Source organism: Drosophila tropicalis, unplaced genomic scaffold (assembly GCF_018151085.1).
Source record: "Drosophila tropicalis isolate 14030-0801.00 unplaced genomic scaffold, ASM1815108v1 contig_1190, whole genome shotgun sequence".
NCBI lineage: Eukaryota > Metazoa > Arthropoda > Insecta > Diptera > Drosophilidae > Drosophila > Drosophila tropicalis.
The window spans coordinates 447,026-471,533 of record NW_027172561.1 but is presented as its reverse complement, the minus strand read 5'-3'; the positions used below and the strand labels follow the sequence as shown (position 1 = coordinate 471,533).

The window sequence follows — 24,508 nt, the reverse complement described above, 5'->3', positions numbered from 1 at the left end:
TCTATATATTTTTGCTTGTCTTGATGCTGCAGCATTGCAATGAGGATGACAATGACAATGACAATGTTGGCGGGAACATAACTAACGCCAGTTACAATTACAAGAACAGCAACAGCAACCCAAATACCAACAGCAACAACAACGACAACAACAATAATAACAATGAACTGTCTGGCCAAAATAATTTCGCGCAACAAGAAAATCAACATTTTCACGAAAATAATGGCCTGGTAAATGAGCTAACCAATGGGAATAATGTTGTTGTTGTTGGAGCTTCAGCTGTTGATGATGATGATGTGGCTGATATTGCTGCTGCTGCTGCTGCTGCTGCTGCTGTTGCTCCCAATGATAATTATGAAAATGATAATAATGATAATGATGACGATGGGGACAACAACCAACACAACAATTTGGATGACAACAACTCGTCGTCGGAACAACAGCCCGATATTATACCATATCCACTTAGTGTGGGTGAAACAAGCTGGAAACCCGCAAAACTACAGCAACAGCAATGGCAACAGCAACATCATCACGAAACTGAGAATGAGGTGGATGGGGAAGAGGAGGAGGAGGAGGAGCACCAGCACCAGCAGCAGCATCTGGAGGACAAGGCCAATAGAAAACCGTTAAAACAATGGCAACAGCTAACATAGCGTAAAATGAGTCGTAATTATTTCTCTCGCATGCGATAAACACATTCACTCACACAGACACACACACACACACACACACTAAAAGAAAAAGGAGATAAACATAAAACACGAAACCAAAAACTGAAGAATTTGGTAAATGAAAGATAAAGAAATGGATGGAAGGAATATGAAGCTATAATACACATACATAAGGTCAGTTTAAGATTTGTACAGCATAGCGATACATAAGGCCAGAGTTGGGAACTAACTAAGTTTGTAAAAAAAAAAACAAAAAATTAAGAAAAAATACACAACAAACTCTCACACACACACACACACACACACACACATTAAAAACTAAAGAAAAAAAAACAAAAAAAGAACAACCAAAAATAAATAAGGGACAACAAAATTTAATGGAAATTGGTTAGGATTTGAACATATCGAGGCATAAGTATATATACGGACATTATGTGTGTATGTATGTGAGAAATACATTAATACACCCAGCAGCAACAACAACACTAAAAGAGATTAACAACATTGAAAGCTGGAGAGGGCAAAGTTTATACTACGGCCGTGCCGAAGTTTCTATATTCTTGCTAAACGGAATAACCTTAGAAGTTCATCCAAATTTGTTCAATATGTTTCAGGATTTAATATATTCATATATTTAATAAACATCTTGAGTTGATTTCAAATTGCTTTTTATGATAGATATTATCTGAATTAGGACATTCTACTGTTAAAAACGGTCTCAATATCAGTTTTTATTTGAAATAACTCTGGTCCTTTGCATCCTTTGAACCATTCCTTTATTCAGTCAAAAAAGGGTGATAGATTAGTAGCTGCCTAAGGACCTTCTGACATACGAAAATTAGACTTAAAATTGTTTCTTTATATTTTTTTACGAATTTGTGTTTTATTTAACCATCTTAGATGAAAAAGCAAAAGTGTAGCCATTTTTTTCTCATTGTTTTGTTGTTTGCCGAGGGAACAATCCATCGTTTTGGCAAGAGTATACATAAACATATATATAAAGAAAAGACATGGCAATTCAAAACCGAAATGATATTTTTGCGATCATATATATACAGCAAAAAAAGGAAAAATAAAAAAAAAAGCTATCAAAATTTAAAAAAAATATATATATACATAAATATACAAAAAACGATTCCCAAAATTAATAATTGTCATGTAAATTGAAATGCTGCCCAATTTAATAATTTAAAAAACAACAACAATTTAGATGTACCAATTAAAAAAAACGAGGAAAAACTAAAAGCTTGCTATATAGACGGCTTCAGCAGCATCAAGGCGTAATTTGATCTAAAAAAAAATTGCAAAGAATACAACCAAACCAAAAAATAAAAACATCTTTAAAACAAATGTTAAAATTTGTGTGTATTGAAGTTATAACTGTGCTATATATATTCATATATGTGTATAAGTATACATAAGACTTTGCTTGAAACCAAAATAAAAAAAAAACCAATTAAAATTACCAAACAAAAAATGTATAAGTTAAAATTGCCTAGCATTAATATAAAAAAAAAAAAAAACCATGACTAAATGAAAGTAACACAAAGTAAGCCACATAGTTTCGTTCTCAATCGAAACCTCCCAAGAAAAAAAGAAAAAACACCACCCGAAACATATCCCAGCAAACTCAAAAGATATCCCAAAGTATGCTATAATTTAAACCCAGAAAACGAAACACGAGAATGACGCGAAACCAAAACACAACAAAGGAAAACAAAAACAAAACAAGAAACACCATTCAAATCGAAGCTTATCTATAAACCCATATCAATTGTATCGATGTAAGTTTCAAAACTAAAAACAAAGAAAACAAACTCTTAGCTAAATGTGGAGTTAATCCTTGCAGAAACCAATATACAGAAATAAATGCAAATTTCAATATACAATAAGACTTTTAGGTTTTTTTTTTTTAACGGTGGTTTTTCGATGACAATTAGTTGGTTTTTTTTAATTTTGCAACCTCTTCTATCCATATATCCCATTTCTTTTGCCATTTTTTAAAGGCCGCTGGTTTTTCATTGTCCTGCATGGCACTGTATTTGATGGAATTGATGGCGAGACTTTTCAGAAATCGCAAATCAGCTCTCCAAGGACCAATACCCAGAAAGGCAAAATAGAAATCGTGCGACAAGGGTGTAGCTCGCCAAAACGAAGGATCGTCTGAGGATATAACAATGGGGACGTTCTCAGCAATCAATAATGCAGCTGGATGACTGCGATAATCCTGGCCAAGTTGCAACACCTGATTCGACACCGGACACACTTCAATGGCAATATCGAGATATTTACACAGACTCATGGCAAATGGATGCTTGGTAATGGCATAACCATGGCCAATACGCTTTGTACCCATCAGAATGGCATCAAAGAGATTCTCATCGATGGAGGAGCCAAACCAGTTTGTCTCACCGGCGTGGAAATAGAAATTAATATGCTCGGGCATCTTTAACAATTGCTCAACAAAGTCAATTAATGGACGTCCCAATTCCTCTTGGCCCACCAAATCGAAGCCAACAAGAAAATCAGGAAACTTTTCCTAAAATACAATCGCCGGTAAGTCATGCCATCGTTAATTTGGTTAGTCAATAACTTACGTTCAAGACGACACAAGTCTTAACATAATCATCTACTATCTTTGGTTCGACTCCCCTTAAAGGAGCATAAATTAATTTTGAACCAATAAAATCTGGATTTTCAGACACAAAACGTTCCACTTCCGACTTGTATAGGGCTACAGTATCAGAAATTGTTAATTTCTCACCATTGAGACAATATAATTCAGGCAACAGAGATCTTAATTCTAGATATTGCACTCCATCTTCATGGAATTCCTTAAGAGCATTATAATAGTAATCACCCCAGACTGGTGCATACAAAAGCAGGCCATCGAGCAAAATGAATATGCCCATGAAATGAATCCAGGCTTGATTATTAGAACGAAAATTCGAAAAGGGATACATGCTGAAACGTTGCATTAGATATTGACGTACATTCTCTTCGCCACGGCGTTCTCGAAATGCCTCCATTGGCTCCCAAGTGCATTCCTCCATGGCCTTCATGGTGGGTTTCTCTACAGAGAAACGAAAGCCAATTGCCTTGCAGCCTTCGTCCGTGTTGCAAATCCACAAATTCTCACGATACGTCAACTCTATGAGAAACTCTGTGCTACACAATGCCGTATCATGAGCATGAAGGACTCCACCCTTGGGCATTGATTTTAATATGTTAAACAACGGCGACTCCTTGATTTTTGTCAACATCGTAAAAATATGATGACTTGGTGAAAATTTCGCTGGATCAAGTAATCCCCGCTGTATCTCAGCCGTCTTTATCGCCATAATCACTTCATTGGCTGCCCTCTCGCGCTCGTTCAAATGCAATTTGTAGCCCAAACTACCAATTTGCTCCACTCTGGCCACAGCATTGCGAAGGATTTTATAAGCTGTTGGTGTGGTATTCCTTAGACTGCGACTTATCGAGGATGCATGACGTTGCACCATCTTCAAACGAGTACCACGTAATATCCTACGCATAGTTCTAGAAAACTTACACAGATAATTTTGAAGAAAAAAATTCCAAAACGGAAAAGTAGAGAGAGAGAGAGAAAACAACAAAATGTTTGTTGTTTGACAGCTTTAACCTGTCAGAGGAGAATGTGTCAATGGGCCGCAACATTTGTTAACGCACATACAGCACAACAAAATGGCGACCGACCGCGTCAACTACATACATACATACATCGTTCACGCGGCTTTTATTAGTAATTTATGGGGACTTGGGCTCTCACTTGTTTTTTATGCATCCGCGCGCCCTCAACACCACATTAAATGTGCACGACATCAAATTGATGAGCCTGCCACTGGCTGTGGCGTCCATTTTTGCGCTCTTTTACACACAAATCCGCACACGCACACACACACAAGGCCATCAATTTTATGGCCTCATACATATTTGCAGCGGACTCTAACCTGGTGCCGCTAGCCGGGCCTGCATTTTGCTGCCTTTTGGATCATAAAATGCTCACAAACAACCTCCAACCCCAGCAGCTCATTACGAGCGCGAACCGAATCAAAATCGAACCCCATCCTGACCTGAACTAAAACAAACTGAACAGCGGGACGCCAGGAAAGGGGAGGCCGGATATGGCCAAAGGCATGCAATAGAGGCACTAGCGGCACAACGACCACTAAACAGGGGCACGTAAAATTGAAACATTTGGCGCACTCATATGGCTGTGGCTCAAAGTGCTTCCACTCTCACTCTTTGGCTCTAGCTCAAAAGGCAGCCAGTCACCCATCTGATGGCCAGATAGGAGCAGGAGCAGCAGCAGTTCTCGGAGTACGGAGCCGAGTTAGAAGCCTAACGCACATTCATTAAACATCATCCGGTATATATGTATGTACAGTTTTCTCTGCACTCAGCAATATAACACACCACACCGCATACATCATCAGCGGAAGGCGATGGGATTTATGCGGGTTTTCTTGAATCACCTCTTGCAATTTATGAGAGTATACCCTCGCTTAAGAGATGGCAACGTGACTCTTATCTTCAAGTTTACAAAACCAACGATAGTTGTTTTAAATACTTACCCCAAATTGGGGAACCACTGATGGGTATGCTGAGTAACTCGATTTGACAGACATCTTAGGATACTTTACCGTAATTACGAAAGTGTTTCTTAGTTACAGAACTAATATAACCTACTTAATTGCATCGCAAGTGAAAATAAATGCTTTCCCGATAGTTCTTAAACCACTCCTTGATATTTTAGTTTCATCTCTAATGTCATTTATGCTTACCACTTGAATGCATTTACTCATTACGATTATGCTTAGCCTTCTTTTGAGTTGGCAACCCATAATTTGCATGCACTTGATGGTTTTGTATGGCTACGACTAACACAAGTTCCGTTTATTACGATAGTTGCTCCATTTAGTATACAATTGCTGCAGTAGCTGCTGTTGTGTCCTTTAAGAGGTATATGTAAGAGTAATGGTCCTGAATTAGAGAGACAGAGACAGAGACAGACAGGCAAAGAAGAAGCTTAAGGCTAACTAAATACTAACAAATATGAAATTATCTTACAAAAAGGTAGAAAAACAAGAAAAAAATATACATTTGGCATATACGGATTAGATAAGATTTAAAAAGAGCTTGATAATGAGTTTGTGTGTATGTGTGTGTTTGGGTTTTGGTGGAGATGGAATTTGTATTGGAGTAGTGTACAGACTAGAGCTGCTGGCCAAGACTCAGGGAGGAGAGGGCAATCAACAGGACTGTCACCACCCGTGCTAGTCAATCGAGGTGCTGACTGGGCGATGCAGAGTTTTTCGTATCATTGTTAACTATGGCAATGAAATCATCCCATTTGGTTTGCCATTTGGCCAGGGCATCAAATTGTTGATCTGCTGAGAGTGAGCTGTATTGGATAGAATTCAGAGCCAATTTCTTGAGTAAGCGCAGATCGGCATGCTGTGAGGCAATGCCGAGGAATGTGATGTAATAGTCATGCGTCAGCGGAGTTGCCTTCCAAAAGGAAGGATCATCGGATGAGATTACAACGGGATAGCCATCGGCAATGTAATGGGCGCATGGATGATTACGAAAATCGGATATCAATTGTAACACTTGATTAGAAACCGGATTGACCTCAATGCCCACATTTAGTTTCTTAACCATATCCAGAACAACGGGATGTTTGGGGAGCCCAAATCCATGTCCAATACGTTTAGTGCCCAAGAGAATGGCATCGATTAGATTTTCATCGACCGAAGAGCCAAACCAATTTGTTTCGCCTGCATGGAAATAAAAGTCAATGTCATCGGGTACCTCCAGTAATTGATCAATGAAATCTCTTAAAGGACGTCCCAATTCCTCTTGGCCCACCAAATCGAATCCGGCCACAAAATCGGGATACTTCTCCTGCAACAAAAGAAAGCAATTTGAAATGGGACGGCACTTAAAGGAGAGCATCTAACTTACTCTGATTTCCTTGAGAGTTTCGATATAGCCAGACACACCAGCTGCATCGGTATTACGTAGTGGAGCATATATCATGCGTGAGCCTATGAAATCGGGATGAGCAGCCTTGAATTTCTCCAGAGTTTCGACATAAATGCGTACAGTATCCAATTGTGTAAACTGTGTACCCTCCAGATCGTACAACTTGAAAACGGTGTGACAGATATTTTGAAAATGAGAACAGCTTTCGCTTTATAAATAATCAAAAACATACCGTTGGCAACACCGTACGGAATTCCAAATACTGTACACCATCTTCCAAAAATTCCCCCAATGAATTGTAATAGTACTCCGCCCAGACGGGGGCATACATAACCAGACCATCGAGTAGGCCAAAAATATTCATAAAATATGCCCAGGCCGCATTGTTGTCTTCAAACTTTTTGTTGGGATAGATGGTCAGACGCTTTTTCAGATACTCATCGACCTCTAAGCTACCGAACTGCTCGCGCACAGCAGACAATCGAGTCCAATCACAAGCGAATTCATCAATTGCCGCAGGTTTTTCTTTGGCAAAGCGCAAGGCACTTGCCGTCAACTCATTCGATTGAAGGCAAACCCATAAATCGTCTTTGTAAGTCAATTTGATGATGCACTCTGTGCTGCATAGTGCCGTGTCATGAGCATGCAAGACAGCACCTTTGGGCATTTGCTTAAGCAGCTGAAAGAGTTCGGTATTGTTAATGGCATCCAAAACATCGAAAATGTGCTGCGAAGGCTTGAAAAGATGGGGAGTTATCAGACCCTCGGAATACTCGGACAGTTTGGCCTTCATTATGGTCTCATTTGCCTTTAGCTCTTGCTCGGTTAGCTCCAGATCGTGACCCAACGAACGTGACTCCTCATAGCGAAAGAAGGCACTGCGCAAAGTCTGATAGGTTTCGGGTGTGGGACGACTACGACCAAGTAGTGGCTCCACATTCTTTGAATGACCATATAGCGTCAATAGCTTACGATCGTGTACATCTTTGGGATGCATGCGAGATTCCGTCCAGCCGCAAAAAAGACCCAACACGCTCAGTAGAACGATTAGATTACTGAAAGAGGAGGTGGGCAGCAACATTTCAACACTTAATTCTGCCTCTCTTTTATTTATTTTCTTTTTTTTCGACTGATCGTGTCAATGTCCGTGGCACAACTAAAGTTGTCGACGCTTCCACTTCCACTTCAATTCGGTTTTTTTTGTGTTGGTCACTTATCTGTAACGATGATTGGATGGTTAATGGTTGGGTGGTCATTGAATTTGTATTTATTATCTTTGATTTAACACGCGTTTGAACTGGATTTGTTGATAGGCCCTGCATTTGATTCTATCAGTGTTTCCTTTGTGCGCGTAAAATATCAATAATAATAATAATAAGTAGGTGGTATAAGAAGCACAAAGCGTTGCCAACCCATCATCAACACCATCATTATCACTATCATCGTTTCAAGCGTTAATCATGGCCAGGCAATCAGGCATCTTGATTTATGAGCGTCAAAAGATTAGATTACATAACTATAACCGTAACCATAACCATAACCATAACCATGACATTCGAGTGGCATTTTTTTAACTTTTTTTTGTTTGTCGCCTGGCATAATCTACATATTCACTACTGAAATCAAACCTAATCCATGATTACTTAACGAAAGTTATCTAATGAATCTTAAGGATAGACACACCTATGAATTTCTAATTGATGCTGATCGAATTTCTAATAATTTCTCCAATTTATAATAACTTTAGCAAAGACATAAGATTAACTTTTGAATTACAAAGCAATTTCTTATAATTTTTCTGGGATACATTACAAAATAATCCATTAATTTCTTTTCATATTTTCCCTATAAACATTTCCCTTCTTCTCTCCCTCCTCTCTCTCTCTCTGGGTGTTTTCTTTATCCGCCCATTCATTCTCTCATTTGTCCTAGGTTTGAATCAGTGGTTGACAAATCGCTGGAGCCAATTCTCCCATTGGCACTGCCATTTGGCCATTGCAGTTATCTTCTCCTCACCGTTCAGTGAGCTGTATATAAAGGAATTCATGGCCAACTGTTTAAGTAGACGCAAATTGTCCTGGCCACTGGCAATGCCAACGAATGTTACATAGAAATCCGATGTCAGTGGCGAGGCATTCCAAAAATATGGATAATCAGAGCCCACGACAATGGGAAAACCAGCGGCAATTAAATACGCCGCCGGATGTTGACGAAAATCATTGACATACTGCAGATAATGATTCGAGAGTGGATTTATCTCAATGGCCACATTCGATTGTCTCATTGTTTTTAAGATTTCCGGATGCAGGGGCAAATTGAGGGCATTGCCAATGCGTTTGCTCCCCATCAAAAGAGCATCGAGTAGATTCTCATTTGTTTTGGCCATATCCAGACAACGCGACTCGCCGGCATGAAAGTAGAAATCAATTTCCCTACTAACATGCAAAAGTTGTCTCAACTGTGACAATTGCGGTAAATCGCATTCATTACCCAATGAGACTAGGTCAAAGCCGATGACTAAATTGGGAAATTGTTTCTACAAAAGAAAAAAGAAATTTCACGTCATAATAATAGATAAAAGAAAAAAATCTATTACTAGAGAATATAAGCAGACCTTCAATATCCGAACATTTTCTAAGTATTCATCCAAGCGAATATCATTGGACTCCCTTAGTGGAGCATAGATCAGTTTGAGGTCGATGAAATTGGGATAAGTGGATTTGAAAATTTTTGCTGCTGTAGCCAGCGAATGGGCCGTATCGAAAAGTGAATAATTATTGCCCTCCAGATCATACAACTGTCAGGGGTTGAAGGAGCTTAACATTAGGTTCTTGTCTAATTTAGAGTTCTACTCACAACTGGCAGAGATGAGCGTAACTCGACATAGGTCACACCATCAGCATAGAAATCCTCCAACATGCTAAACAAAAAATTTCGCCAGACAGGACGAAATGTTATTAGACCATAAACCAAACGATGTGCCCGCCTTAAATGTCTGGCCAAGTGTGTGGAATTCGTGAAATTATGAACATTCATTGACAGACTAGACATTAGTTTTTCGTTAATCACGGTTTGATTCTCACGCTGCTTAAATTGACTCATAAGCGTCCAAGTGCACTCGTAATCCATTTGAGGCTCAATTTGGGGCGGAAGTTTGAACGAGAAACGAAAATCTTCGAAACTATTATCCAAGCTTACACATGTCCAAAGATCATCTCGTTCGATTAGCTCCACTAGCAGTTTTGTCTTCAGCATTCCCGCATCGTGAACATGCAGGAGACCACCCTTGGGCATAGTCCGCAATATACTATATAGATTCGTTTTGCTGATATTGTAAATATTAAGTAAATGCGAATGTGGCTCATAGTTACGCCAAATTTGATGCGATTGATTGTCCATTTTGAGGCCATTCATCAAACGGAAGTTAACCTTCTCCTCCAGCGGTGATAACCTCACCCGACCACCTAAACGCTGACGCTCTTCCCTTGAGACAAACGCCAGGTGGCGACGATCAAAACGCTCCTCGGGCGTACAGTCATAGAAATCCAAACTCATAAATATAAGCCAGACCAATGCAAGCAACAGGCAAAATAATGAAACAATTCCAAAGTGAAGGAAACAGTGGCTACAAGTATTGTTGTTTACTGCACCGCGAGCCCGCTCTGCATCATTATCATTATGGCTCTGATCTTGCCTTGCCATTGATGTGTTCGATGTTGCTGTTAGATTCAAGCGGATTATACGCTCACCAAATGGACATTTATTGCTTCTGGTGCCCATTACTGAAAATTTTGCTTTTATAAACCCGAAATTTAATAATAATTACTTATCTGATGACCAGATTGAGAGAACTGAATCCATGACAGTTAAATCTAGTTACTAGATTCTGATTCTAGATGTGGGTGTTGATTTACACCATGCGGGCAACATTGTTCGACGATTGCTCCTGATGACATCTATTACAAGTTAAGAGACGATTGTTCTCCTTATTCCCCCTGCGCTTAAGCGTCGACTGCTTAAGTAATCTCAATTGGAGCGAATTTGAATCCTTCGACAACTTTCTTCAGTTGTTTTTTTTTTTTTGTGCTCTAAATACTCGACAGACCTGGCAAAACCCCCAGCTAATTAGGAGAATCGTGATCTAAGCAAGTGTGTTGCCTTTTTAACAATCATTGGTCCTGGCATGGACGATCAATTATGACTCTTATTTGAAGATCAAGCAATTATGGGAACCTTAAACACTGTCAAACTTGAACTAGTTGGGAATCATACATGCAATTAGTTGAAAATTAACTCTGTAGGGCCCTACCACATTGTTAAATTATTTGCGTTGTAGTTTCTCGATCACCCTTTCGAATATCAATGTTCAACCGACATATGATTTGTTTATGATCCCACTCACTTTATCATCCATCTTGGCATTCCTATCCAGTAGCAAGCACACTATTGAAATTGAACTACATACTCTTTGAGTCTTTGTACCACATGTTATCAATTATTGTATGTTGTTCCTTTCATTTTTGGTTTAAAAATAGCCAAAGCCGCTCAGTCGGCGATAACTGAAAGACAATCGCCAAGCGGTTCACCAACTATACATTTCCAATAGAGAGGGGGAAATGGGAAAATTCAACTCAGTTCAAACCGTCACCCTGCTGGTCACCCCCCACACATATGCTAACGTTCTCTTGCTTTTGCTCTCTTCCTTGTCTTCCCTCTCTTCTCTGAGCGTACTTCGAGCTGGTGTTCTTAGTCCAGGCAGTAGGTAGGGGTTGACATAGCATTTATATTCGTCACAGCGACTACCACCAAAGTCAATGCACAGTGGTGCAATAGTGACAGAAAATTGATTGATTTATAAGCAGATTTCAATATTTTAGAAATTCGAAGAAACTATTTCTTAGATTTAAATTTGTAAAATGAATTCATAGTATTTGATTTTAGGATAAATAATGCATCTCAATTCATTCAAGATTTAATTTGGATAAAATTTAATGTAATCACTGTACCAGTCAGTTTGTAATGCGATCTGTAAGTATTATTGGTCTGTTGCTAGTGGTGGTGGTGGTGGTATGGTAGGTGGTAGTGGTGGCAGTGTCGCAGTGACGCATACGTACGCATGAACTGCAAGAGAAACAGTGATTCCAAGCCGGGGGTTCGGATTGCGTTGAGCTCGCATCAGTTTTGCAGTAGGTTGATGCAGTTCACTCATCGAGGACGATACGGAGAGTCTTTTTGGGATGCAACTAAAAACAGATAACTAATCACACAGAAGAGACAGAGAAAGAGATATAGAGCAGAAAAATAAACCACGAATCCACAGTCATGAAGCTGACAATGCTAAATGATGATTGCCTGCTACTAATATGCGGCGAACTCTCGATTCGAGACCAATTTGTTCTACTTCAGCTGGAGGATGAGAGACTTGGACATTTGATACTAGATATTTGGAAACGGAAATACGGCAAACAATTCGATTGGCATCACTATCACGAAGAGGAGCAATTAAAGTTACTAAGCGCCAGAGAACAGAGTCAACTGCTGGATCATATGGCAAACCGGACGCAGGCTCTGCTCAATCTCCATGGCAGCTATAGTGAGGTGTGCTTGGACTGGTTAAGCCGGATACGAGGCAACAGACAATGTTTGCCTCGCATGGTGAAGATGAGCTTTAGGGAGTGCAATTCGTTGCTATTGCGGCATTTGCCAGAAATTTGCATCAACATTGTGCACCTGCAATTGGGTTGGGGTGTGGGACTCAAGCCTGCAGATCTCGGCATTCTTTTTGCCCAACTGAAGCATCTGACTGTGTTTGAATTACACACGAAAGGGGGTCGAAATCATAATGGGCATGGAAATCGCTGTGACTACAACTACAACTACGTTGACGACAACGACGACGACGACGACTATTCGTGGACTAACATCAAATATGGACAAACATTGCAAACACTAAAATTGCCAGCGTGCATTGTGCGTGCCACAGCCATGGAGATCCACCAATTGCCACAGCTGCGGCAATTGACAGGCTTTCTGTGTTGTTGTTCTGCTTCCACAGAATCTGCTACTCCGTCTGCTACTCTGCCTGCCGATGACAAAGCAAATGCAGCTGGAAACGAAGCAGCCACCGACATCATCTCTGCCTGCCTGCAGGCATTGCATGGCTGTCAAATTGTGGGACTACATTTGCAATGTCAACTCGATGCTAGCCTGCCTCGTCTCTTGCTTTCGGGAGCACAGACAGGAGCGGTGCGCCTGCATCGGCTTGCCTGGCATTCACAGCTGACGGTGCACTATGATGCCATGGATGGCAGCATCAAGTGGCTGCCACAGCAGCCGCAAGTGGCGCATGCTTTGCTACCATTCATTGCCAGCCAGGCGACAAGTTTGCATGAATTGGATTTCACGCGGAATATCCATGCCACACCCACATTTCTCACAAAACTTGCCAAGCTCTTGCCTAGATATCGTAGCCCAGCGTTGGATGATGACGATGATGATGATGATGCTTCTACTCCCTCACCCTCTTCATCATTCACCCCCATTTCCGTTTGGCATGACAATTGCTCAAGGGTATCTACTGCTACGGATGCAACAGAGACAAACGATTTGGCCTTTGTGGATTTGGAATTGCAGCGTTTGCTTAATGAACACGGCCCAGCCACATAAAGAAGATTCCATTCGATTCGATTCAATTCGATTCGAACAGGTAGCAATTGAATGTTTGATGGCTGATAACTAGATTCGCAAACTGTTTAAAACTCAATATGATTAGTCTGATTAGATTCTAAGAACGAAAGCAATGCAATTAAAGCAGGTACCTCTTTCATAAACACTATTAGCAACTAAATAACATAATCAATAAACAACTAAATCAACTTAAAGTTAATATTTATTTTGTATGTTTAATAAAATGTACAAGAATTTATGCATTATCAACTTGGGAACCAAATCAAAGTTCACTATGCTTTCAATAATAATAATATGTATATAATTCGACCGCTTTGTTTTTAGTCACTTAACGGTTTTTCTTATCAACGGATTCTAATGCACTTCTGATGTTTCTTATCACTTATGAAATTCGATTTCAAAGAATCTAATATTTATAGGAATTATCTCTCTTTTAAAATATTATATTATCGGAAATAGAATTTCATCGGACGGACAAAAGCGAGGTTGATAAAAGGAACTGAAATATTAAACCGTTCATTTGCAATTAAAGAACCAATTCTCTGAAATCGTTAGTTCTTGAAAGTTTATTGAAAAACAAATGTCTTTAAAGACTTGGCCCCATATCCACCACATAGTTTAGTGTCTGAGGGTTTCAATCTCATCCATTTAATGTTTCATACCGAACACTCAAACACCTTATCTACGACATTTTGCGTATTTCTATTTCATAACACTTCAAGTAAGCCTTGTCTTTGGTGTTTTGGGTTTTTTTTCCTATATACATGTTTCTGTATATTGAACATGACATTCTGTTTTATAAGATTTGGCAAAAGTTCCCTTAAACACAAAAATAAAAAATAACAATCCCAAAACACATCTAATTACAAATTTTTGCACAATTTTTCGATAAAATGTTAATAAGAATTTTGTCAGGGTTAGTGCAAGAATTTTAATATTTTGCATTTAACCTTTACAAGAAACCTTTTGGCTCTTGCCAAAAGAACTAAAGAAATCTTTGTGTGTGTGTTTTGTAAAATCGTGTATCTATATCTTTATCCAAATATCATTTTTGCTAATTTCCACACACAAAGCTGCCAGCAAACGGCTTAGAGTGTATGTAAGTAAAAAACCAATTATCTAAGAAAGTGCTTTCAAATACTTATTACAAACCCCTTTCGTTATTAGAAATTCTGTGCTCCTGCCCGATGAACTGCTTGCTTTACTTAACAGACTGTTAGGATCTCAGCAAGACCAGAGAGCGGCTGCACAGCGCAATCTCTGTACTGAATTTCAAGCGGATCCCGAGAGTTTACAGGCTGTTAATGTCCTTCCTGTTAGGGATTGTGTATGTGTAAATGACGCTAATAACAATCGACAAATATCCCTGGAACAATCAGGGAGGTCATTACAACACCGAGCAAGCAATAGTTGTATCACACGGGACAGGGCACAGAATGCACCATCATCTTCATTACTCATCCAACAAGCGGTAAGTTAAACGGTAAATGCAACCAATGTATGATCTCTCGAAGGGTTTATCAACATATGTATATCATTATCGATTTATATACATATATGAATCGAATGACTAAATCATGTATCTTTTAATAGAAAGAAAATTAAGGTTAAGATCAACAATCTACATTGTTTATTAGAGTTTCATAAAGAACGCTAGTAATTAATTCTATTTTTTAGTATGGCTCAGAAGGAGTTTGATAGAGTTTGATATTTTCTATACCTATTGAAGTTAGCCATAGTTTCGAAACTTGCTTAGCAACGTACATAAATAGGTGAGAGTATGTTAAATCGTATTTTAAATGGTAATTCCCTCTAGTGTGCAACTTGAATAGGTCTAGAATTATGTTAGTAATAACGTTTATCGCGTTTTTATCCCTGTGAGCACACACATTGCTTACTTTAAATATAAGTTTTGTGTTATCTTACCCCCATAATTATCAATTATAATTAATCAATTGATGTGTTGCTGTTGTAATAGCCCTACAGTTTACACCAGTATCGAAGCAATAACGGCCAACTGATGCCAATTCAAGAAACGCTGCAAATGATACATTCTCAATCAATTCACACTCAATTACCAATATGCGACAACATGCAAAAGCTAACCATGCAACAACAGCAGCAGCAACAGCAACAGCAGAACCCCCTCTCCCAAGAGGCTAAAGCATTTAATCAATCATTTTTCACACAGCCATCACATGATCGTCAGGGTACACGTTCACGGAGTGCTCCACCTGCATCCACAACACGTGAATGTCAACGTGGCATGTCGAACTTCGTAAGTCTCCCCCTCGATGCCATCCCCAAGTAAGCTATAATCTATACTATATATGCATTTTACAGTGCTCACCAGAGAAATCCGGAAATATTGTAGGTCTACAACGTTCGAACGTCAATGTGAGTATTGAGATAGGGCGAGTGTGCAAAACATTTTGATTTTTCGAACTACCATAACAATAGCAATCGGTCATAGAAGCAGAACAAGCAAGAGCAAAACCCTTAATTGAAGTATTGTCACAGCAACAGCAAAAACAACAAAGGCAATCCAAAATGCCTGTTGATCGAACTTCAGTGAGTATTCGTCTAAAGAAATAACTTGACTTGAAAGCCCATTTAGTAGTAGAAGTAGGTACTTAGACAGAATGTTTAAGGGCCACTAAAAAACAAGATAATGTAACTATATAGTTAAAGTAATTTAACTGCAATGGCATTTCAACAAGTCAAGTGGCTCAATTTCAGTTAGAATCAAGTTCTTCCTACATCTTATTCGATTGATATTAAAGATATTTTTGCAATACCATTTTATCTAAAGTGTTTGGCCAGTGCATCCGGTGGCAATCCATACCAGATGAGCCCAGGCCACGATCAACAGAGGGGTTTAAATAATACAACTTGCTGCAGTGGGAACAACGAATGCACCAATTTGGGTATTGACTATGGAAACTGGCCACAGCAGCAACAATATCACCAACATCAGCCGCATCATCTTTGTTGTCAGCAACAACCGATACAACTGCAACAATATCAGCAACAACAACCGCAATATTATCATTTTCAGCAGCAACAACATCATCATATTCAACATCAGCAGCAACAGCAACAAAAGCAACATTGTTTAAACAATAATGAGAGTTTTAATCGATTTGTAAGCTCGCCCCATCATCCATGTAATCAATTCAATCAATTTGCATGCCATTTCAAATTTCTTTTTGCACTAGGAACCCCATCTCAATAGCACAATGATAGGTCAAGAGTCACCACGGCTACCAGATACAAATTGCATTCAACGTCCGCTTGCGAACAGAAGTTGCATGCCACAAGCACAACCATATCGACCACCAACGCTGAGAGGAGCAGCACCAACACCAACACCAGGACCAACAGCAACAAACACTCAACGTTGCAATGCAACATACAAGCCGCTGCCTCCATCGGCCAGGGTAAGTGCTTTTAGCTCAATTCTATCTCTTCAATTACAGTATGTTTGGGGCGTAATTTTGCCTCTTCGGTATATATGTATATGTAGATGATGCAACCGCCAACACCATCGAACAGTTGTGGTCAAAGGATGATGGGTACGCCAGAGATGACTCAACAAAGCTTGCGGGTATGTACAGCCACTCCTACTCCTTAAATCCACTCTCATTCTCTTTAGCTGAATTACGGTTTTCCTATTCCTTGCTCAGTGTGATAATAGGACGTTCGATGAGACGAGCTACATGCAGTTACCGATGCCATCGAAACAACAACAACAAACACAACGCCAACTGCCCCAGTCCCAGTGTCAGCCCCAGGTATCTTTTCGGAATTGTCCAACATCGACGCCACGCCCAAAGACATCAACAGGATCGCAATGTTGCACACAGCCAATTCAGTCGCAGGGACCACAGGGACCGCCGATGGCTATGAATCAAAGTCTCCCAGCACAAAGCTCTATGTGTCCGTCAGCAACTTCATCACCAAGAGGATCACGTCCCCCACAAACATTCGAAATGTCGACATTTATTGTGAGTGAAAACAAAAAAAAAATGTACTGTGAGTTTTGCCTTTAAAATGAATCGATTTTTATAGGAGGAACGTTCTCAATCCCAGATAAATTCATGCGATATGACACGTAAGAATCTTTGAGTTATTTATCAATTCATTCTATGATTGTCCACTCCTTAGCCGAAGAACGTTTCGTTCAAAGAACTAAATCTCTGTTTTTTGACGTTTTGGTCAAAGACCACACTTGTCCCGGCGTCATGCAGGAAACTCTCGATGGCAAAGAGGACTTTAATGCATATGCCTTTGAGATAGCCTTCAGCGGCAATGTACCCAACAAACCCGAGCCCATTGATCCCATATCCATATTAGAAGCGTTAAAGCTACGCATCGATTATGAACGCACGGAGATACGCAAAAATCATTCTGCAAATACGAGTGCCAATAGTAGTGATTTGGAGAAACCACCTAAAGATCAGTCAAAAGATCACAAATTGCCACGTACTCAGGGCCAATCGAGCAGGGATCGAAGTCGGCGTGCACCATCAGAGGGCAAAGGACGAAGACGACGCTCTGGCGTAACGGAAGAAGATATTGATAGCCATTTTGCCAGTAAAAATAAATCCGAACTAAACAATGCTGTGTGTGCCTTCCTGCAGGCCGAAGCGGAATATCGCAGCACCAATGTGGAAGGGGGGGTGAGTGTTCTTTTTATTTGTCGTCTTGATTTAAAACCCAAGTATTGCTTAACTTCTGCTCAGCGCAAGGACTTTGAGGCCAATGTCAACGCATATGAGCCAAAATTAATGGGAACGGGTATCAAAACAAATGCCTACACAGCGACCACAAAACCCATTGATTGATTGATACGTTTATTTTATAAGATCCTTTTTCTTTTGGAACTGATTAGTATTCTTGCTAACAAATATAAATCTGTATAATGTTGGAAAAGTAATTCTTATTCTTTTTTTTTTACGGTAGGCAGAAACTTAGAATTTGAAATTGGGAAAGTCAAGCATTGAGAACTGGATTACTGTGGTAAGTGCAGACTTTCCAATCGTTGGTGTTTACATTCATTTTATATTTCTGGTCTGCATATTTAACTTGTCTTAAATAGCAGACTTAAAGCAAACCTCTCATATATGAATGTAGGTGGAAACTGACTTGAATATTCAAATGTACATATACATATATTTACTTTTCATTTTGTAACTTTTTTAAAAGACTGTCGATTGAATAGGCTAGTTTCCCACCGTTTAGTTTAAGGACAAATTCAATTTCTACGACTTATTTACCTAAAACATTTCTCTGCAGGAAACTCTTAAAACAAAAAAACGTCATGTTATAAATTTTGAAAAATTTATGCAGTACCCGTACAATTATTGCCGAAAATCTTCAAATTCTCACACTGATGAAGCGCTTCAAGAATTTATGATTGGCTGATTAAGCATTGCATAGATGACGAATGAGTTGTTCAATGTGTTTGCACCTATATACGATTATACAAGTAGTAGCTATAATCCGATTTCGGGCGTCACACGCACACGCCCCCTACCCACACAAACACTTTGAATATGTATGTATATATATCTTTATTACCCGCTTATTTATGGACTTATGACATAATAAGCTAACAATGGAAACTCGTAAAATTCCAAAAAGTACCCACAATTAGAATTTCTTTTTGCTTTATTCTATTTTCTTTGATATTAACTGCAGAAGCTGATTTCAAAATGAAATTTAGTTTCAAATTGTTTTTGCTTAATAATTTATTTGGTATAGTAAACTCGATTATCAGAAAAGGAAATGCGTAGGCGATTCGATTAAACGGTTTACCTCGGTGGGTGGGGGAGATCGTTCTGAAATATACCAAATACTAACAGTTTAGCACTTTCGCCATCGATGTATGTACATACATATGTGTTGAGGTGCCATACTATTTGATATGCCAAATTAATGGACTCTGTTTAAGGGTAAAAAGTACAAGAAACAAAATCCTCGATTAAGCATAAAATGTAAAATGATAAATGAACAATCTTCAAATTATTTACACTCACACACACAGACACCACTTACTGACTCACACACGTATCTTCTTGTATAAGAGTGAGAGAACTAAACGAACGAAACGACAGAAGAAACAATCTGACAATGAGAACTAAAAAGCAGAGTCTCAGCTGTTTTCCTCTCACAATTTCCACACTGGAAAGATACTACCAAACAGTATAAGCAAACTACAGAATACAAATTGGCCATTGACACTCTCTGAGTGTCTGTCTATGGAAAGTAAGACTAAATAAGATACCATGGAATATATAAAAGTCTTCAGGAGGTGGTAACCGAAAGTTAAAACAATGAAATGTGTGAAAGATCTAAAACCTTTGGGTAAAACTTCGATTAGTTACAAAAACAAATGTTAAAACCAAATATCTATATCACTTTGACGTCTATCAAGTGAAAACAATCGAATTAATAGAACTCAAGAATACAACTTAAATTAAAACTAATGAAATCGAACAGATACAATTCTTCTGTTCAACATTCTGTCTTCTGGGCAAAAGATACAGCAGAGTCTCCTCAATTCTGGACATACAATTGAGCTTTATACACTCTTGTATTCAGTCTAAAATGTAGAAGCAAAAGTAAAAGATACAAATCACAGCTGTTCATACTCTCAACCCTAGGCTGTCTCTCCTTAGAAAGTAAAACTGATTGAATTTGAATTGAAACGAAAGAGTATAAGATGGAAATCAGCTGATTAAATCTTTTAGAATCTTATTGACTCTCCCTTTGCCCTCTCTCTCTCACTCTCTCTCTCTACTACATAAACGATAATCAGCTGTTCACACTCACTTTCTGCGTGGATGTTGGGCCCATCTTTCTATATATATAATACTTTCATACATATATGTTTTTATATATGTATAATTGATATGGTGCTATTCATTCATCACTTGTCCGACTGATATCGCTTTTACACTAATTTGCAAAATTTCTGCACACGTATTTATAAGAACAACAACAAAAGCAATTTATAAATAGTAAACTAAATATACATACATATGTATGTACAAATATGTATTTATTTGTGTGAAATTTAAATTGGCTCTCAATTTGAATGCGCAGTTTTCCTCTTTTGTTGTATCTCTCATAATGGTTATTTAAATGGTTAAATAAATGTTGGTAGTTTTTTTCTTTGTTTTCTGATTCTCTTTTTTTCGGTTATTTTTTTGTATGATTTGCGCATTAATTATACGACTTTTAGTCTGACCTCTTTACTTTGCAGCAGTTGTTTATTTGTTATTAATGCGTAAAATTAATTTGTTTTAAGTTGTTCTTAATTAGCATTATTTAAATGCGGCATAAATTATAAAACTGTGCAACAACTACAACCACCTACAAAATAGACATATATTTACATATATATTGTTTTTGTGTTTTTTCTCTTTTTGTACAAATAATTCATGAATTTGATTATTTTTGCCACTTTACCACCAAAACAAAAAGTTACGTGCAACAAATTTTCTTGTTATCTTTCGATATCAACGACTATTATTGCCGCGATCAGCCTGTTGCCTGTCAAACGCCCGTTCCAAGACTGATCCCAGAGAACCCGAACTCGAATCCGAGAACCTTCCCTTGGGAGCAGAACAGAGCGCAGCGGACCAGCAGAGCAGCGACGGCAGCGCGCAGAAACGACGCCGTCTACTTTTTGAAGGCAATACTTTTATTTCAAATAAACAACATGTACATACATATGTACATACAAATGTACATACTTAGAAGACAAACCCCCCCACCCTCATTCGAACAACCCCTTTCCTGTCTATGTGTCATACACTTTTGAGTTTTTTATCAGTCCCAAAGTTAGTCAGATAATGCGTCGGCTCTTTCTTTATGTAGTTCCTTTGACAAATGCACTTGCTGTCGATCTCGTCAGGGAGTGAGAGAATGAAAGAGAGAGAAATTGATTGTTGTTGTGGTCGTCACTTTTACTTTTTATCTACAATAAAGAATAACACAAAATTTTACACAGAGAGAAATAGTGAGGATCGTTTTCTTTCATTTATTCAGGTTTTAATGGCTTTTGCTGAAAAAAAGGAGACTGATCGAAAATTGTTAATCGTATCAACTTTTCGATCTGAAATAATAATATAATCTAATAATAATAATAATGATTATTATAAGGAAAGGAATCGTTGGATGCTAAAACCTTTTAAACTTTTGCCACATAGAATTAGATAAAAAATTTTAGTTATAGTGTTGTTATCTCTTGGCTACTATATTCCACTGTGTATTACGACTCTCTCTGTCTGATTACCTGACGATTAAAAATTGAGTTTATCTTTTATTTTATTTTAATGAGCTGCCCTTCCCCCCCTGACATAAACTGCAGACGTAATCATTAAAACTTTGTTGGATCAAAACATAAACGGTAGCAGGAAAATATCATCATACGAGTATTCATAAAAAAGTATTGTAATTTCATTTATCCCAAGCACCATAATCATTTTATTTAATGTTATATTCTCTATGAATTTCTTTGGAAAATCTTTGGTTGTTATGTGTGTTTTTCTTTTTCTGCATTCTTGATCTGTTTTTGCAACAAGAATATTTTCTAGCCAAAAATAGCAAATTGTTTAATACGATAATGATGGGGTTCCAGACAATTTATCTCTGTGCTTTTCTCTTGTAAACAAAAGGCATTTGATTTAGCAATCCGCCAAAAACTAAAGCTAAATTTATATTAGTATAAGGGGTGAAAGGAATGAGGTGAAAGCTGGTTGGTTTCGTATGGAATATGTGGTGGGACCACCCAACAAGAGAAGCAGACGCAACAGCTAAAGGCAAGAAGCAAACCGAAAACATTTTCGTATTTTGAATCTGCGAATCGTAAAATTTTAGTGATATTTTGTCATGGACGCCAAGTTAAAAACAGAATTTCTTTGAAAAATACAATTAAAAAGTTATCATTAAAATTTAATGCTGATACTAAATCAAATGAATTAAGAATTTCAAAAATTTTCATAATAAGTATTAATAAAAAGCAATTGCCCAAGAAATTGTGGAATACTGAAAGTACAAATTTTCCACTCACAAATCAAAAGAAAATTAAAATTAATTGTAAACTAACAGATGGATAGATAGACGGCGCCACTATGGCGTTCGAAACTAAAAGGACAACAAGGAATAAAGTAAACTGGCATAAGGACACCCCCCCCTGTTATATAATCATGATCCATTCGCCTGATCGTGTGACTAGTTAGGAATACTCGTAAACGTTTTTACTAGGTGAGCAAAAAGGGCGGAATATGCCATTTATTTACCTAGTTCACGCAGGATAATTTACTTACTCTTCACACTTACAATACTAAATGTATTAAAAATGTCATTTGAAATTTGTTGTTTCTCTTTCTGTTTTTGTTTTTAGTTAATTTCAGGAGACACAAGGGACCATCTACGCTGTGCGTCGAGTAAAAGTGTTGAAATATTTATACAGAGGAGAGTTAAAGTAGAAAGTCAAAATTTCTAAGGACATTGTGCACAACTGCCAAGATAAACAATGCCAGGGCCAGACACATGAGACAGGGCGACAGAGAGGAAGATAGGGATAAAGATAGAGACAAACATGCCGAGTGTGCAGACAAAGTCATAAATAAATTCATAACTGCATTTCATGCAAATTTTAAAGGCAAATACTTGTATTCTCTATCTACCTTAGCTTGGCCTGCCCATCCATAGACATTTGCAAAAGGTAACACACAGAAGGTTATAAGCAAATGTCCAAACTAATATGCGATTGTCCTTATAGATGAGTGTGTGCACTTATGTGTGTGTGTGTGTGTGTGTGTGTGTGAAGGATTAGACGGACTTAAATGAATTTATGGCATGTGCTAATCTAAAAGGGGTTTTCCAAGCCATAAAGGCAATAACCATCCATATGGGTTTGCCCGCTTTTGTTTCATTTCTGGTTTATTGTACTATGATGTCAGCCACCGGAAAATGAGTGCAATAATAAATATGACTAATATCATTCTTTTTGTGTTTTTTCGTAGAATGAATAGAAAATCATTTAGGATGTGGTTACAAACACACTAGACTAACAATTATCGCAACAACAAACACAAAAAAGCAAAAACCAACTAATCATCAAAATTCATTTGATTAATGTTTAATAAACATTTCTAATAACCCAGGTCGGTGATTGATGGCTAAATTTTAGTTAATGACAGTTAGTTAATGAGCAGACAAGTACAACTAACTAAAAATTATTTTCTATATTTTAGAGATTATTGGAAAACCTTAGCAACAGAATGAGACATTCTCTTCATAAACTTACAAACTTAAATTTACACTTACAAAAACAAAATCCGAATTGGCAAAGATCCTTCTCTTTAATTTTTTAGTTTGGGGTATTATTATTCAAATGGTAAAAATTCAACGACACCACCGACTTGCCTAGTCTTTTATTAATTTAGTCTATACTACAAATTGTATTCATCAATCAAAGCTGCAAATAGTCAGGGCATTAAATATTCGTCATAGTTTGTCCTCACCAATCATTTTTCAGTATTTTGAAAAGCAATTCCTCAATTGAATAGTATATATGTATGTATGTACGTATGAGTTTTTTTCTAAATATCTTTTCGCAGTCTATTTGTTTTCATTTATTTGAGATTTCTGTTTTTGGGTGCAAAACGAAAAGAAATGTTGCCCATATTTGTTTGTTTATGATATTTTTGGCCAATAGTTTATCTTGGGCATAACTTTTATTCTTCATTCTCAATTCCGGTACAAGGAACCCGTATCCTACCACCTGACCAATGTCCAGAAACGTAATTGTAAACACCTGGACCATTGCACTGGAGGCACGTGTTGCGATTTATTGTACATCCCAACACAAGTTACATACCCCCAACAGCCCCTGTATCCCCGGGTTATGACTAGGCTAATTTTTATGCCCATTCAGTTGTTGGACAATAAATCACAAATTCACATACCTTTCAAGGTGCACACAATGCTAAATGCAATCAAAATGAAAATAGATTTTTGTTTACGAACGAAATGTGTGAAAAAAGTAAAATAATAATTGATATTAACAAATGCTCGACGTGCTGTTACCTCTTACGAAAGGGTATAAAATCTGTGGCCAA

General features: G+C 38.0%; 6 protein-coding genes across 8 annotated transcripts in view; 3 read left to right on the top strand and 3 right to left on the bottom strand.

Moving 5' to 3' along the window:
- Ccn overlaps positions 1-2,378 on the top strand; it is a 78,283-nt gene extending 75,905 nt beyond the window's left edge. The window contains exon 10 of the mRNA XM_068293094.1: positions 33-2,378. Within this exon, the coding sequence (XP_068149195.1) occupies positions 33-656 (624 nt within the window). The 3' untranslated portion in view covers positions 657-2,378. The remainder of the gene's footprint in view (positions 1-32) is intronic.
- A 204-nt stretch (positions 2,379-2,582) lies between these two features.
- On the bottom strand, positions 2,583-4,265 carry Adgf-B (Adenosine deaminase-related growth factor B). The gene is made up of 2 exons (XM_068293081.1): positions 3,272-4,265; positions 2,583-3,213 (listed from the first exon to the last, which is right to left on the bottom strand). Exons 1-2 carry the CDS (start codon positions 4,208-4,210, stop codon positions 2,611-2,613), a joined length of 1,542 nt encoding a protein of 513 aa, XP_068149182.1. The 5' UTR covers positions 4,211-4,265; the 3' UTR covers positions 2,583-2,610.
- A 1,294-nt stretch (positions 4,266-5,559) lies between these two features.
- On the bottom strand, positions 5,560-20,947 carry Adgf-A (Adenosine deaminase-related growth factor A). Its single transcript, XM_068293238.1, has 4 exons — positions 20,847-20,947; positions 6,916-7,900; positions 6,663-6,845; positions 5,560-6,602 (listed from the first exon to the last, which is right to left on the bottom strand). Exons 2-4 carry the CDS (start codon positions 7,762-7,764, stop codon positions 5,976-5,978), a joined length of 1,659 nt encoding a protein of 552 aa, XP_068149339.1. The 5' UTR covers positions 7,765-7,900; positions 20,847-20,947; the 3' UTR covers positions 5,560-5,975.
- On the bottom strand, positions 8,444-10,588 carry Adgf-A2 (Adenosine deaminase-related growth factor A2). Its single transcript, XM_068293227.1, has 3 exons — positions 9,540-10,588; positions 9,298-9,480; positions 8,444-9,219 (listed from the first exon to the last, which is right to left on the bottom strand). Exons 1-3 carry the CDS (start codon positions 10,461-10,463, stop codon positions 8,623-8,625), a joined length of 1,704 nt encoding a protein of 567 aa, XP_068149328.1. The 5' UTR covers positions 10,464-10,588; the 3' UTR covers positions 8,444-8,622.
- Positions 11,916-13,349, top strand: LOC137580415 (uncharacterized). The gene is made up of 2 exons (XM_068294441.1): positions 11,916-12,504; positions 12,592-13,349. The coding sequence occupies exons 1-2, from the start codon at positions 12,006-12,008 to the stop codon at positions 13,347-13,349; spliced, it is 1,257 nt and encodes a 418-aa protein (XP_068150542.1). The 5' UTR covers positions 11,916-12,005.
- LOC137578977 (uncharacterized) lies at positions 14,244-18,309 on the top strand. 3 transcript variants are annotated; one of them, XM_068292628.1, is made up of 12 exons: positions 14,244-14,469; positions 14,538-14,841; positions 15,562-15,648; positions 15,714-15,767; positions 15,831-15,941; positions 16,183-16,515; positions 16,589-16,810; positions 16,897-16,977; positions 17,057-17,377; positions 17,442-17,484; positions 17,538-18,052; positions 18,116-18,309. In XM_068292628.1, exons 3-12 carry the CDS (start codon positions 15,637-15,639, stop codon positions 18,215-18,217), a joined length of 1,794 nt encoding a protein of 597 aa, XP_068148729.1. In that variant the 5' UTR covers positions 14,244-14,469; positions 14,538-14,841; positions 15,562-15,636; the 3' UTR covers positions 18,218-18,309. The 3 variants fall into 3 exon arrangements, with proteins under 3 accessions (XP_068148729.1, XP_068148720.1, XP_068148738.1); XM_068292619.1 differs by having other exon boundaries at positions 15,349-15,648; XM_068292637.1 differs by lacking the exons at positions 14,244-14,469; positions 14,538-14,841; positions 15,562-15,648 and adding an exon at positions 15,650-15,677 and having other exon boundaries at positions 15,745-15,767.
- Positions 20,948-24,508: the final 3,561 nt, after the last annotated feature.

Excerpts from the sequence above, each read along its gene's own strand:
- Adgf-B (XM_068293081.1), bottom strand. The coding sequence starts at position 4,210 with ATGCGTAGGATATTACGTGGTACTCGTTTGAAGATGGTGCAACGTCAT. Across the intron at positions 3,214-3,271 it reads AGACTTGTGTCGTCTTGAAC|GAAAAGTTTCCTGATTTTCT; the intron begins GTAAGTTATTGA and ends ATTGTATTTTAG.
- Adgf-A (XM_068293238.1), bottom strand. The coding sequence starts at position 7,764 with ATGTTGCTGCCCACCTCCTCTTTCAGTAATCTAATCGTTCTACTGAGC. Across the intron at positions 6,846-6,915 it reads TCCGTACGGTGTTGCCAACG|TTGTACGATCTGGAGGGTAC; the intron begins GTATGTTTTTGA and ends ACCGTTTTCAAG. Across the intron at positions 6,603-6,662 it reads AAACTCTCAAGGAAATCAGA|GAGAAGTATCCCGATTTTGT; the intron begins GTAAGTTAGATG and ends CTTTTGTTGCAG.
- Adgf-A2 (XM_068293227.1), bottom strand. The coding sequence starts at position 10,463 with ATGGGCACCAGAAGCAATAAATGTCCATTTGGTGAGCGTATAATCCGC. Across the intron at positions 9,481-9,539 it reads TACGCTCATCTCTGCCAGTT|TTGTATGATCTGGAGGGCAA; the intron begins GTGAGTAGAACT and ends AACCCCTGACAG. Across the intron at positions 9,220-9,297 it reads AAAATGTTCGGATATTGAAG|AAACAATTTCCCAATTTAGT; the intron begins GTCTGCTTATAT and ends TTTCTTTTGTAG.
- LOC137580415 (XM_068294441.1), top strand. The coding sequence starts at position 12,006 with ATGAAGCTGACAATGCTAAATGATGATTGCCTGCTACTAATATGCGGC. Across the intron at positions 12,505-12,591 it reads GACTGTGTTTGAATTACACA|ATTCGTGGACTAACATCAAA; the intron begins CGAAAGGGGGTC and ends ACGACGACGACT.
- LOC137578977 (XM_068292619.1), top strand. The coding sequence starts at position 15,391 with ATGCCAATTCAAGAAACGCTGCAAATGATACATTCTCAATCAATTCAC. Across the intron at positions 16,516-16,588 it reads ATGAGAGTTTTAATCGATTT|GAACCCCATCTCAATAGCAC; the intron begins GTAAGCTCGCCC and ends TTTTTGCACTAG. Across the intron at positions 16,811-16,896 it reads CGCTGCCTCCATCGGCCAGG|ATGATGCAACCGCCAACACC; the intron begins GTAAGTGCTTTT and ends ATGTATATGTAG.